This window comes from Protopterus annectens, chromosome 11.part0, assembly GCF_019279795.1.
Source record: "Protopterus annectens isolate FY-2018-M chromosome 11.part0, PAN1.0, whole genome shotgun sequence".
Classification (NCBI taxonomy): Eukaryota; Metazoa; Chordata; order Ceratodontiformes; family Protopteridae; genus Protopterus; species Protopterus annectens.
This window is the reverse complement of record NC_056745.1, coordinates 428589903-428605755: the sequence shown is the minus strand read 5'-3', so window position 1 is coordinate 428605755 and position 15853 is coordinate 428589903. Positions and strand designations below refer to the sequence as shown.

Below are 15853 nucleotides of genomic sequence, written 5' to 3'. Positions count from 1 at the left end.
GCCAGTGACATGCATGGTGATAATGACATTTTATTCTAGCAACTTTTCAAAATTATACAAGCAATGCTTAAAATGTGTCCCTGGTTTTGACCTTTTACCCCCCCCCAAAAAAAAAAAACTGAACTTGAAAATAATTGTGGGAAGCTGTGCAAGATGCCTATGGCTTACACTACTGTCATTCTATTTACAGTGTGGGTGTGAAAGTAGACTTTTATGATGGAAATGTTCTGAATTGGGCAGTTTTGTCATTATCGGTTCATGTATTTTGTTTCATTGCCTACAGTACAGCCTACTGGAAAAATGTTCAAGCAATAAATTTAAAATGCACAGTAACAAGTGTGTTGTATTATACAAGGAATATAACTTAATAAAGTCCGAAAGGTGTATCAAAGAAAAGAACACATATGTTTCTTGTTTTGTGTGCCAATGATTTGAAAACAGCGCAAATGCAATCTTTATTCATCACGGGCCAGATGCATTTTCTTTGGCTGTGGTGTGGATTTCAATGCTATTTCAATGAATGTGAGTTTCAAGGGCAGAGAAATTTTAATGCCAAGTCTATTTTCATTGAGACAGTATTGCTTTGTTTAGCAGATGTCAAAATAAAATCCAAATAATCATTGTAGAAGCAAAGCAGTTTGCACATATTAGTGTTTATGGTAAATGGGGAGAAATCGCCAGGTAATGGGACATTGGAATGGCTACAGTGGGTCAGTGGTGCCATATTTTGGTCGTCTGTTCTTCAGTTTGCATTTGAAAGTTGATATCCCACAATTCCATTGGAGTGGGAGGGGGTTACATAATTATGTATGCAAATTAGATGTTAATCAGCGTACAGATTTGTACCTATTTTTCATGGGCCTTGTCCAGATTTTTGATGTTTCCAGGTTGAGAGGTATGACATATATATGTGCACTACTATGGATATAAATATCTTTATAACAAAAATTATCTATCCTATATGCAAAGAAAATGAATACAAGAAAAGGTATATACTTATTTTTCTGTGTTTTGATTACTTATGGGTGCATTGCTTTCAGATGGCTTAAATAAAAGAAAATATTATTACCAATGTTAACTTACGTGACATATGAACAACTGTATTAACTTAATTAAGAGGATCTGTCCGCAGCTTTAAGAGTCATATGATCTCTGAAACAAGCTGTCACTTGGTCACTCAGTATCAAAACTAGTATCATAGCCATATTTGTAATTATTATTTTCACAGTGAATGTGTAATGTAAACATTTCAGAAGAAAAGAATGCCTGGTAATGTCAGTACTCTATTTGCTTTAGTAATCAGAAAACCTTTTATCTCGAACATCTAATACTGCTGTAAGCTAAATGAAGAATTATGTATAGCTTTCATAACAACACAGTCTGTCCTAAAGAAATGAATATCTATTGCCCTTCTTTATCATGTTTTATCACACCGCCCTTCTCTCTTTTTGATCTCTTTTCCTTATGTCTTTACCTCTTCAAACCCTTGGCCTGGTTATACGAGGCATAATATTTATGAAGTTATGTTTATATAACAGAATGACAATTGTAGTCCCCGCTATAGGATGAATAAGTGTGATGTAGGTTATCAACACACTGTCTAACATTTTACATAAATTGTTCGACTAACCCACTGGCATTCTAATAAAGCTTTGTCACCTTTCTGTGTGTATATCTGTGCAGTCCTATAGCTCCTTAAGTTGATGGTTAGTAAAAGGTGAACACTACAAGCTGTGGTCCTGAGATTCATCAGTATATCTGGAACTGATGGAGCAAAGTGGGAAGACATATAAGTTAGTAGCAAATCTTGCTTCACTTATTCTTGGGCTGAGGAAGGTGATCTGACCCACTCCAGTACTGACATACTATAGAAGAGGTGTACAGTATGCAATGTAGGGGCTAAGATCATGTGCTTGGCTCTGCCAATTCCTAGTAACACAGCAGCATTTATGGAATATGTTCAGGAACATGTGTGGCCACAGGGAAAGGCACAGCAGTCATTTGACTAGGCAAGTATGTGTATCACCCATCACAAAGTGGGTTAGGCAATACTAAGGAAAAACTCCAGTAGCTGCCTGGATTTGGGCCTTGTGCAAACAGCTCTCATCCAAAGGTGGGAACGAATAGTCTGACCATACTTTGGGGGGGCTAAATGGCAGGCACAAGGAGAGAAACAGCATAAAAATGGTGGGACATCATTAGTCATCACTGTATCATTCCAAAGTAGCAAATATTTTAGTACAAGTTGGAACTACTATATGTGAGAATGAGAAAGGTACTGGTTCTATCACTGGGATTCTTGGGTGATCATCAATAACAAGAAACAGAAACTGTTTGATATATATATATATATATATATATATATATATATATATATATATATATATATATATATATATAGGACCATTATATAATCCTGAAATTCTGAAATATTGAATTTCAGAATCCCAAAATATCGAAACACCAGAAGCGCGAATTTCAAAATCCTGATGTTCGGAGATGTTGAAGTAGCACTTCTGGTGTTGCAGTTTGTGAATGGATAGGTGGAAGTTCAGGTAAGTATCTATGTGTAGCTGTGTTGGTTAGGGGCTTTAGTGTGTGTCAGTGTGTATTGTGACTGTGATGTGTGTGTGTGAGGGGAATGTAGGTGTGTGGTGGCATTTTTGTGTGTGTCTGTGTAGTGCAACCTTGGAGTTGGTATATTTAAATAGGGGGTGTAAGGGGTGCAGGGGTGCTTGCCCCCCTGCTTGTATGTAATGTAGGTTAGAGTGTTTGTGTGTTGGGGGAAGGTGTGTGTATGTGTATGTGTGTGGTGTATGGTTAGTTTAGTGTTCGCAATTTTAAAATTCATGATTCTGGGGTTTCGGGATTGTAAGGTTTTGGCTTTGTGATCTTGAAATTCTGAGATTCGATATTTCAGGATTATAAAGTGAACCCATGTGTATATATATATATATATACATATATATATATATATATATATATATATATATATATATATATATATATATATATATATATTTATATGGGTCTACTTCATTTCACCTAACTTCCAATTCACTGACTCCCATTTGACTGAGACCACATGACTGAAATTTCATTTCACTGACACTTCATTTCACTGACAGTTAATTTGACTGACAAGTATTATTAGCAAGAAAATTGAATATGCCCCCTTCCCCACTGTAGTGTGACCCTGGAGTTAGAATATATAGTTGGGGGTGTGTGGGGGGCGAAGCCCCCCACTTACTTTTCTTTTACTAAGCAATATTATATTTATCATTATCATCATATATATCATCATATATTATTATATATCAATATTATATCAAAACTTAACAATATCATATGTGCCCCCCACACACCCCCAACTATATATTCTAACTCCTGGGTCGCACTATAGTGGGGAAGGGGGCATATTCCATTTTCTTGCTAATAATACTTGTCAGTCAAATGAACTGTCAGTGAAATGAAGTGTCAGTCAAATGAAATTTCAGTGAAATGGGGTCAGTGAAATGAAAGTCAGTGAATTGGAAGTTAGGTGAAATGAAGTAGACCCATATATATATATATATATGTATATATATATATATATATATATATATATATATATATATATATATATATATATATATATATATATATACATAAATACAAATCAATGTTCAGATCATTCCAACATTCTCTAAACATTCAGGCATCTGTGTATAAATGACCTTAGTCTGCTTAACAGTGTCGTCAACATATATAAAAAGAAGTGAACATTTTTTTTGGGGGGGAGTGGTTGAATAATATCCCTTAAGACAAACACGTGGTGACATTACTTGGTCTTATACTTAATGCTATGTATGGCTCAGAGCTCAGTTCCATTGATAGAACCAAAATATAAAAGCTAAAAGCAAGGCAGCAATAAATTAAAGGGACATTCGGAGCCCTGGTCACTGATAATTGCATAAAGATGTCATTTTAATTGCTGTAGATAGAAGGCTAGTGAAACTTTGATGTACTACATCACAGAGCTCACGCAAAATGCAGCAAACTGTGAACAGCTTTAAGCTCCAGATTAATTAAAGGAAACCTTAGTAAAGCCTGTGAGAAAATGTTACTGTGTTAACTGAAGCAAGTATAACATCACTAAGGTCATTCTAAACAGTGTTAAATGTAGAAATATGAGATAAGCAACAATTGAGGAATCATGAAGTTGCTGAATTTACAATCCATAAGAATACAATTCAGTCATGCCATCAGAAAGGCAAAGATATACTGTGATTTTAAACTAGCAAGTAGGCAATGCTGATGTTGAGCAAAAGTGAGACAAAATAAAGTAGGAAATGAGTCGGTGCTCACTGCTCGAACAATAAGATGTCCTTACAGAGAATGGTTAGTGTTATTCTTGTTTTCTAGTTTTCAATAATTATCTTTAGCAGTTTGTTGTTTAGTTTTAACTCAACAGAATGCATTCATTTTTCTCTGGTACATAAAAAAGTTACTTTTACTGCTTTTCCTTTTATTCACTGAGCTGATGTCTCATGTCTCACAGTCTATTTCCAATGTCGGCAGGATAGGAATCTCAAAGGACATCCTTCGCATTTTCTTGCACTTAAAATTCAACCTTTTCTTGCTTGTCGTTTCTGCCTTATATGCCTTTTTTTTTTGGTTTTCAACTGGTTGCTTATGTTGTAGTTGTTTGTGGCTCATTTGCTCAATATTGAATCTATATATTTGAGTTTGAGGTGCTCAGTTACACAGACTTTATCCTTCAGATATACTTTCTCTATGTTGGTGGGACCTTAGATGCTGTATATTTAGAGACTATGGTATGGAGGTATAGCCCATGTCAGAGGTGAAGATGGTCCTGTCCTTTGCAAAAAAAGTATTTTTAAATAACTTGCTGCTAATAGTCACCTTATTCATTTTTAAGTAATCAGCACTGAGTTGTTGCAGCTTGAACAGTTAGGACTCAAGCTGCTAAAGTAATCACTCTTTATTCTTGTGTACCTTATTTAACTGACCATATTTTTTAGAAAAAAAACAACTTTTCTGTATTGGTGTTAGTCAACAGTTAACATATTTACATTTGTACATCATGAGAAGACATAGTGCCAGTTACTTTCAAATACATATTACAAAAACTTTATATTCTAACAGCTTTCCTCTTGATATTATGGTGTTATTTATTTATCCTCTTTAATTGCATATCTCTATGCTTCCTGTGCATTTGCTGATATACTTTTCAGTACTTAGGGGAAAATGTCACTAAACCTACAGATTTGTCTAGTGTGAAAGGTGCAATTAGCACTCTTTTTTAATTCACATTAGCCACCCAAAAAAAAAAAAAAAAAAAAAAAAAAAAGCAAGATTCCCCTCATATATCCATCTTCATTTCTATCATAACATGAGTTTTTATGTTGTTAAATCAACATGCAATTAACTTGTAGCAAAAGTTCTAAAACCTTAGGAGGCTGCAGTTTTAAAACAGCATCACTCCTTAGGTTGTAAAATGCTGAACATTTTTTTTTGCAAGAAGTAAGCCCTGTGTACTCCCCACCCATGTGAGAGCGAGCCACCAAAACCCTGATGTCTAAATATAGCTACTCTGATATTGCAAAAACTCAGAAAAGATAGAGACAATGAAAAACAGAAATTAAACTAATTTTCTCTTTCTTCTTCAAGTTCATAATGCAGTAAAAATATGACCTAGGCTGCCCCAATCTAGTAAAACATTTGCAGCAGGAAACTTGAAGCCTTCCTGTTTTGATGTCCCTGGACTAACAGTTCCAAACTACAAAAACATGTTGATTCACCAGTAACACATCAACCTCTACAATTTTCTTCTCCATTCTTCTTATTTTCTGATTTATAAGCTCTTTATCCTTTTATTCATGAATGCATTGCTCTCTAGTCTTTCTCAAAAAAATATATATATATCAGCAAACAGACAGCCCTTTCGTATGACAACTTAGTTCTGAAAACTCCAACTACTCTTCTTAGATCACTCCTCTGTTTTATATATCCGTGACAACTACCTTTATCTTATTCATACTCAACTGGTTCAGTCAGTCTTTAAATCTTGTGCATTTTACATTATTCAGCTATCTATTTAAATTTAAACGTATTACTCGGTACTGAAGGTATTGGTGTCATAGAACTAATAATACACTATTCATTTTCAGCAGTCTGTATCGTGCTCTGGCTTTGGCAAGACATCACCTTGTCCACCCAACAGTGTTGGCAACAGAGGACTAGGGGGTCTCTTTCCATTTAAGTGAAGCCAGCATATCTTTCAACTCATCTTGCCTCAGTCTTGCACACATAAGTAAACAATAACCCCCCCCCAACTAAATCAGCATTATTTTCCCACCCACTCACTTTTTCCTCAGGGGTACTCTTGTCTGTCATGCTAATCATCCCTCTTAATCAGCATCTAGCATCACAATTCTCGATCACAGTTTTCAAAGAATCAACATGCCATCAGTCCAAAATACTTGTAATGTAGCAGGAAATTTCAAACTTCTCTTACATATTTTTTATGCTGCCACAGACAGCAAGTGATGTTTCAGAATCATCTTGGAGTAATCATAGTCTGCATTCATGGGTTGTCCAGCCACTTAATGATTATCTACCAGATGACACATTTGCCAAAAAAAAAATCAATCTCTCTTTCTCATTGCATGTCAAAAACTCAGTCAATATAGGTTTAGTCTTCCCATAAGTAATGACATCTTACTTTAATATAAAAATATTTCACTATAAACTCCAGCAAATCTTTTGTAATACTGGTCCATGCCTCCATCTTCTTTTTCACATAGTTCATAGGATCATATGATCATAAGTGGTTACTAGGCTATTGACCTGGAGGTCATTTCAAGCCTAGCCATTTCATCCCAATGTTATATCACAGATACTCTAGACCATACCCAGGATTGACTTTAATAATGACTGCCTGTGTCCAGGAGGGTTGTGGGCACTATCACCGGTAAGGATTTATGATGCCCCGTCCACCTGTTCAGGCTCCTTTTGAGCAGTGTAATAGAGGTGCTCTGCTTCACATGAATTGGCAGCCTATTCCAAAGACACAACAGTGTCTGGGAAACAAATTTGTCCCTCCAGCACTTCCTATTCAAGTTGCAGGACATATTTAGGTCTCTGGAACAGGTAACTATAGTCCAGTTTGATTTACGGATGTGCAGCAAATTCATTAGGTTTGGGTCACAGATTGCTCTAAGTCTATACAATACCGAGTATAGTGACATATAGTGACAGGGACTTTAGTTGGTCTGTGTAAGCCACATGCTAGAGTCCCTTGATCTTCTTAATTAGAAATGTCCTAGGTCTCTCCAATTGCTGCAGGGCTTTGTAAGGTATATGCCAAAAGGGGCGCTATACTCAATTATGGCCTACTTAGTGATGAGTGTAGAGGTGCTATAACCTCCTTTGCTCTACAGGTGATGCCTTTGTTAATCAAATGTAGAAAGCCTTCCTTAGTACAGTAGACCTGGTGTTCAAAGTTAAGATCGCAATCTATTTGTGGTCCTAGATCCCTTATCACTTACTAAGTACAGAGGGTATTGTACACTAGACGTGGTGTTCAAAGTTAAGATCGCGATCTATTTGTGGTCCTAGATCCCTTATCACTTACTAAGTACAGAGGGTATTGTACACTAGACATGGTGTTCAAAGTTAAGATCGCGATCTATTTGTGGTCCTAGATCCCTTATCACTTACTAAGTACAGAGGGTATTGTTGTTAATTTGATAGTGTGATGGGACATCATTTTTACTGAAGGGAATAATGATGCATTTCTTTGCATTTAGTTTGAGACCTTCACTAAAACAGCAGTCATTGGTCTGCATAAGACCATTCTGAAGTATACTGACATTTGGGGATTTGATAATTGCACCTAGTTTGCAGTCATCCACAGACTTGGTCAGCCACTGCCTCTTAGTTTTGGCCTGAACTTCTAAGAAGTATATACCAAACAGTAGGGGTCCAACACTGACCCTTGTGACACCCCACTGGTGACAGATCTGCTGGTTGATGTAGGGTCACCCACTCTGACCGTGTGTGACTGGTGTGTGAGTCAGCTGACAACCCATCTTACAACACAGGGGTTTACATTCAGTTTGCCAAGTTTATCGGTAATCCCCAAGTGTGGTATTGTGTCGAAGGCCTTGGCCAAGTCAAGGTATGCTGTTTGCACAGAATTGCCCTCATCAATGGCCCTGGTCACATTTTCAATGAAATCCACCAGGCTTAACAGGCAGGATCTGCCCTTGATGAAGCTGAATTGGGTCAGATCTAGGGTTTGGAGGTCACCTATGTCTTTACTTTTGAGGTCCATGATGATATATACATTCCATGGCCTTATAGATGCAGATGGTCAGACTAATGGGTCTGGGTTTGTTGCTAAGCATCTTTGTGGAGGGGAATAACTGTTGCTGTTCTCCATTCTGCAGTAGATAGCCTGTGGTTAGGCTGTGACTGAACAGGGTACTTAATGGTGATGCTAGTTCATGTTTTAGTTTATTTTAAAAGACAGCCTTGGAAGCCATCTGGTCCTATAGAGGCTGTATTTTTTTGCCTTAGGCAAGGCATTAATGACCTGCTCTTTGGATACGTAGGGTGGGGGTGAAGTTTTGGGCAAGGTTTATGATAAGTTTGGAAGGGATATGGATTAATATTTTCACCAAATCTGTTTGCCAGCAAGTTTGCTCTCTCTGCGGGATCAGTGTGTGCAATACCACTAGTTCAGCATATGCTTGGGATCTACCTTTTAGGCTACATACATAGCTATAAAAGGCCTTATGGTTATTCTTGGCTGTAATTGCCAAGTTTTTCTCAAAGCTGCCCTTTGAGGGTTTGACATGTCTTAATTGTCTGTTGAGGCTGAGGAGGGCTCTTCTCCATTGTTAAGGCCTCACCTCAGTTTTCTTAGACAGCAACGTTTTGTGTTTGTTCTAAAGTTTTTTGATGCTGGATGTCCACCAGGGTGCCTTGTTTTTACTTGGGATTCCGTCTTTGATTCTGTCTGGAACAGCAGAGTCTATACACTTACACAAGTGATTGTACAGGGCTTTAGTTTAAGCTTTGGTGTAGTTACCACTTCCAGATCGGAGTGGAGATTAGAATGCATTTATACCTTCCCCTAGGAGGATATAGTTTGCCTTGGTGAAGTTTTAGTCTGACTTCGGCCTTTGTGAGTTCTAGTGTTAGTTCCAGTTCAAAAGCGACTGATTTGTGGTCAGATTTAACTAATGAGGTTCTGACACTTGTGGTGGTGCATCTACTTGTACCAAGTCTATCCTTTCTGTATTTTCAAGAACTCTGTATGATCTCAGATTTTACCTCGTTCTGTTGTTCTCCATTTTCAATCAGCTGCTGTTGTGTTATTTTTACGTTTCTGTTGTCTTTTCCTATGAATGTTCACACAATGCAGATTCCAAAGCCATTTTATGGTTGCAGAAAAAAATCAATATCCCATATTTCAGACATTTCCAAATGCTTTATGCATGCTGTAAACAAACGGTTAAGTTCCAAAGTTTAATACTATAGCTTTCAAGCTGTTAGCCACCTGTGAGACATTTAATCACAGCAACTTTCTTAGGTATCTTGTTGATGATTGCAAAACAGCATAACCACCCTGCTCCCATTCAAGACCTACTCTACCAATAAATAATTTGTTTTCAGTCGCACATCTAATTTCGCCAATTTTTAGCTTATAAATGATACCTTCACTCTTCCCTACACTGAAATTTGTATGAAATTAATTTTTCTTTTACTTTAGAATCCAGGGGATTTAATTATTAGACTAATGAATCAATGTAAGGACTGCCTTCAATAAGCACTGACTCCCTAAGTGACAGTCTTTTAAAAAGCCTTACATAAATCCGCTTAGTGCTGAAGCTTTCTCTTGATTGAAGTCTTCAGTATCAATTGTTTTTGTGATAGGAAAAACATGTTTATAGTAATTGCAAATTAAAGAATGATGCTATCATATCTCTGAACACAGTGGTGGCACTAGTTACTTACTGGGTTATCAAGGCAGACCCCAAGTATAGATATTTCACAGGTTCTTAGATTTATACTATCAATCATATGCTACACTTCCCTTCAGGCTCCAAGAAGATATATGATATATGCATGCATATGTCTGACTGCATCAAATTTTTTTTGTTTCCAGTCTGTAGGCAAAGCCGGGCTGATCTTTTCACAGTAGTTTGCGTGGACAATGATGGTCTGTTGCTGCCACATTGCTGTATTCAGGAAATGGTGGTCTGCAGTCTATATAGGCATAGCTGTGCTAATCATACAATTTTGCATATAGGAAAGATTAGGCTGATCCTCTTAAAAAACTGTTTACCAACAGTGGTCCTGTGCTAGCTTTTCACCATCTGTTGCACAGGTATTGCATCACTTATCTCTTAGAGCTCATAGACAATCATTGTTGAGAAACATTGTTGGGACAGCTCCTTATGACATTTACACAAGTGATGTGAAACAATCTTCTTGTGGTCCCCCAATGAAACTGCTGGAATTGTTTTATACTCTCAAGCCTCTGGTATTCAAAGTGCTTTTCACAAACCACACTATAGGCTGTTGTCTGATAGAGCTACACAGATAGTGCTTGAGCATCCTGTCAGCCAGTCTGTTGAAATACCATGGTCTGCAAAAGAACATAGTGATGGAAAGATCCTTTGCAGTACCACACAACAGAAAGGTGGTTAAAATGAAAATAAGACTCTCAAAGTTGCTTCTTGTCTGAAGATATTTCCTTTTATTTGTAAATACTACTTTATAGCTTCAAAAAGCAGATTTGAGAGTCCTACTTATGGCTCCATTTTTAAAAACGGACTGCCAACAGACTGAAATAAAAAAATATATCAAAAATCCATAGAACAGCAAATCTTGAATAATGTTCTTCTCCTTTAAACTTTTTTTTTTGGAGAGGGGCGGGTCCCCCTGCACCCCCACTCCCCTAAACTTATACGTACAAACTTTCAGATTGCCATATTTCAGAGAAAAGAGAATATTCTGGTAAAAGGCCATCTCAGACTTATTATATTTCAGTGTGTTTTTTTCAACTACTTAGTCTCTGTGTTTTTGGGCCTCGCTCTAGTTGGTCCCAACATTTCAAATAGTTATCTAGTTATTCCCTTGTATATCGTCTCATAAATACATTTCTCATTTTATATTGGGGGTGTGTTTTAGCAGACTCACGTCTGGATCAAAGATTTTATAGCTTTAAGATAAATGCTGAAGTTGTAAATGAGCTTAGAAATGAAAGACAATAAAAGAAAAGAAAAGTTCTGTTAACTCAAGAATTCCTATTAGGATTGCATTACTGTACAACAGCCCTAAAGCTCTTAAAATACAATTAGTTTCCTTCAAAGGAAGTCAATGATCCCAGGGTGAGTAAACAAAGGCCAGTAGCAGAAGGAAAAAATATAAAAAACAGACTGTCCACCGTGCTCTACTATAACATTTTTTTCTGTTTTTTTACCATTTAGACCAGGGAAGTACAGTTGTAGATAAATGCTGTAATGCTTGTTTTTTTTAATTTCTCTCTGTCTTTTTATTTTTGTGTAGGTGCTCGTGTTCGAGATTTGAACACCAAGTTTGTATTGTGGAAATCATATTGTAAAACAGAAGGAGAGGACCAAGAAGAACACTGATGACTTCCTGGTTAATAAGTACTGCCAGAGTCTAAATAGCAGACAAACAGAGCTGAAAGGGAAGTTTGTCTCAAAAAGGAACTACCAAGGAGGAAAGCAGAATGGGTGGGAAAAAGATACTAACAGTGATGGTATGCCTTACTGTCCTGTCTGGGTCATTAGTTTCATCCACTGATAAGGATCCAGCAGTTTCTGTTTATACAGTGTCAGTCCATAACTCAGACGAGTCTTCAACACCTATATTGATAACTAAGGAAACGACGACTTCAATATATAGGCCAAAAGATAATGAAACAGAAGCAGCAAAGGATAAAATAGATCTAGGCAAAACAACAGATGGGGATACTTCAAGTGTTACCAGGTCTAAGATCCAGTCTGGTAAAGTTCTGTCCACAGAGGAGACGTCAATAACTAACTTGGTCACCTTCACGATGACAGAAACTACAGAGAGCCAGCAAACTATTAAGGGTTATTCAAATCTGACAACCTTCACAATTAGTGATACAACAAATAACAAAGACCACTCCTCTACTGAGAGCACAAGTGAGGCTATTTCTGCAGAATCCTTAACTGCTCAAAAAATTAACCCTGCGGGGGCAGATGTTATGCCTATCAATGAAACTTCCTGGACATTACCTCATGATGTCACACTTCAGGAAAATGTTACATTTTCCACAATAAGTTCCACAAAGCATCTTCAATCAACAATCCCATCAGTTGTGAAAACAGTGGATTCAACTACAGCTAGTAAAACTACAACTAGTCTGGCTAGCGCTGACAAAGCTATGACAATGGTTTCAGAGTTGTCTTCTGTTGATGAGGCTAATTCGTACTCAGACATTACTACTTCAATGAAAATCATATCAAAGGAAACTGCAGAACCAGCTTCAACAAGTACTGATGTAGTTACAAGCTCTACAATGATTTCCTCTGCTTTTGATAATAGAACATCCATAGGCAACAATTACATCATGTGGGTCTGCATTATTGTTGCTATTCTTATATTTCTCTGTATTATTATTATTATTATTATTTGTATCTGGAGAAAGAAAAAACAAAGTGGCTTTCAGAGTTTTACTTCAAGTCAGAAGAAGAAGAAGAAACGGCCCTGTGAAGATGCTTGGGCTGGTCCTGTCCCAATGCCTGATGACACCTTTGTACCCAATGAGGCTGTCACAGGAAAGGGGACAGATGTCCCTACAAAGCACCTCTCCTTGACAACTTTCTTTGCCAAGAGGAAATCAAGATCCTGCTCTGTTGTTCTAGAAGAAGTAAACACTCAAAATGTCTCTGATGAGAAAGAAAAATCAGGAAATGCCACCAGTCAACCTCTGCTTCCCCAAAATGCAACTGATAATGTTCAGGGCAATTCTGCATCTATACAAAGCAATGGCCAAGTCAACAAGGAGGCTGCAAATGCTAATAAAGACATTGCAGTTCCACTGGACAATGCCCAAGGATCTGTATCGCAAGCAAATGGGCAGGTACCATTACCAATGACAGAATCAGCAAATGTTAGTGGAGAAAACCTGGAGGAACTTCCACCACCACCAGCCCCAACACCCGCATCAGAAACAGACTCACTTCTCCCTCCACCCCCAGTAGAGGACAACATCAATCAAAATGCATCTTCCTCCTTCTGCCTCACAGCTTCATTGTGAGTAAAGCCAGAGTTAACAATGGACAATCTAGTTGTACTGAAACTGTGCAGACAAATATCCTGTACTCAGACTCATAAAGAATGCTGCATGAGAATATACCACAGGTGTTTTAATTTTGATTCTGATTTCATTTTTTTCATGAAGGCCCTGAAAGAAGACTTAAAGTAGGGAACCCATTTTAAAATATGAATGGGGCCATCCCTGTGGAATTCCACTGCTAGAGCTTGTATGGTGGAAACCATAGTGTAAACATAGAAAAGACAGGGGCAACATATCCATGGTTGTCATTTTGCAAAACAGAAAGTAAAGGTCAGGAAGATCTGTTGTCATTTCATTACAGTAAAGAAGACACAGAAGCAAACCAAACAGTAATATTCTAGAAGATAAACAGGGTACAGTGTCTGCAAGCGGAACTTCTTATTACCTCTCATTGCTGTTAAAGTTGCAATCCCACTTTTGTTATTAATTATTTACTCATCTCTACCCAAGTGTAAGCATAAACAAAATGAATGTATCACATCTAAGCTGTTGTTCATTTACTTACAGCTCTTAATACTAGAAGATACGGACTATTAAACTACTGCTGGAAACAATGCTGTTTACCAGATAACCTTTGTAAGGAGAAAACTGAATAACTGTGAAACCAGAGGTAGAATATGACTCTTCTCTATTTGTCTACAGAAATGCATTTCTTGGCCTCCTGTTTTCAAAGGTGTCAGAACTGGAACCATAGTATGATGCTCTCCAATTGTGCAAAACTTTCAGAAAACACAGTTGATAAAGAAATTTAATGACTGCTTCAGTGTTTGAGCTGTACTGATTTTGTGATAAAAAAATAGCAATAAAGTGATAAATAGAATCTGAATGACTGCCTAATAAATATTTTGCTGTGTGCTTCCAGAATAACAAGGGCATTGCCGACAATACTTTTCAACCATAGATAAGCGAACTACACATTGTACATTTTAAATAAATTACAGATATGTTTGTTTGTGGCTTGTACATTATAAAAGGATATACCATTTGTTTACTATTCATGATGTAACTGCCTTGAGCGAACACTGACATCAGCAGAAAAATCTCACCTGCCTTATTCTATTTATACACCACCGTCTTTTATAACATAGCACTAAATTCTAAAAAGCCACATTTTGCTGTCATTTTTTTATAAATTCCAGTTCAAACTTGTCTTTTGCTGCTTTCTCAGTATTAGTAATAATGACCAGTTTACTCATTTTGTTTGCTTGCTCTTTCATTCCCAGCAACAGTATATAACATTCTTGATAACTGACTTCACACCACTCTGCAGAAGTGCAAACGCCTTTTTATGCCATTCCGTTGCATTTAAAAATGATGTATATCCAAGACTTGAGCTTGTTTTCTGTTCTAAGTATTTACTAGTCTCTTTTAATGCATTATTTTATTTATGTTTGTTATCCCACTCCTCTGTAGTACACAGATGCACACCTTGCAGCATTATATGTTTGTTGAGCAAAAGAGAGAGGCTATTATTAACGCTGTCCCATGTACATTCATTTTTCAGATCCTAAAAACTGCTAAAATAAAATTAAATGTGTAATGTGAGATAGCTTTGCTGTACCAATACATAAAGATTATGACACCCACAAGAAAGCACCTAGGTTCATTTAACTCTTGCAGTCTTCTTGCTGACTCAGGAATTTGCTGGCAATATTAGTGATAAATGTTCCACAAAAACACAAGGATTTGTCATCAAGACTCATCATTAACAATAGCATTTTTTTTTTTATTTTTATTACAGATATCATAACCTTTTTTGCAACTGCCTGTTGGTTTTCTACTGTTCTAAAGATTACAGGAAAGCAAACAAAAACAAAACTTAGTTGGCAGTCTTCCATTTTTTTAATATTCTTGATTTATGTTTAAATAAAGGTAATCAAAAGTGGGAGTATTTTCTGTCCAAAATTTGCCTTTGATGCATTTATGAGAACTGTAGCTTTATAAAGTTCATTTAAGCAACATAAAAACTATGTCTCACTGCTTACTGTGTTGGCACTACCACTTTAAAGTTTAAAATATTGAGTTGTCTAGGATATCCACCAATCTTGTGTTTCAGCCCACTGATCCTGTGTTTGAGTCTATTGAGCCTGTATTTCCTGTGTTTGAGCCTGCTGATCTTGTGTTTGGGTTTGAGCTTGCTGCTCCTGTGTTGAGCCCACTGATCCAGTGTTTGGGCCTACTAATCCTGTGTTTGAGCACGCTGATCCTGTGTTTGAGCCTACCAATTCTGTGTTTCAGCTCAGATGTCATGCAGTTCATTCACCTGCCAAGTTAGTATTTTGCAGAGTGGATTTTATATGACCACTGAAAAAAATGATAAAAAAATATTTACATGTTCTGGTTAACTTTCTTATATTTTACATATGTTACTTATTAAGCAAGTGTGAGACAAGCTAAAATATATTTCCTGGTACTGAGCAAGCTGATAACAGCATGTATTCCTTCCCTTAAACTGATACACTGTATCTTAAAATGACAGAT

General features: G+C 36.9%; 1 protein-coding gene across 3 annotated transcripts in view; it reads left to right on the top strand.

Annotated features, from left to right (window-relative positions):
• Window positions 1-15257, top strand: part of LOC122815433 (leukosialin-like) — a 433912-nt gene extending 418655 nt beyond the window's left edge. For all 3 annotated transcript variants that reach the window (XM_044087923.1, XM_044087921.1, XM_044087922.1), the window contains exon 2: window positions 11587-15257. In XM_044087923.1, coding sequence (XP_043943858.1) covers window positions 11774-13333 — 1560 coding nt within the window. In that variant the 5' untranslated portion in view covers window positions 11587-11773 and the 3' untranslated portion in view covers window positions 13334-15257. The remainder of the gene's footprint in view (window positions 1-11586) is intronic.
• Window positions 15258-15853: the final 596 nt, after the last annotated feature.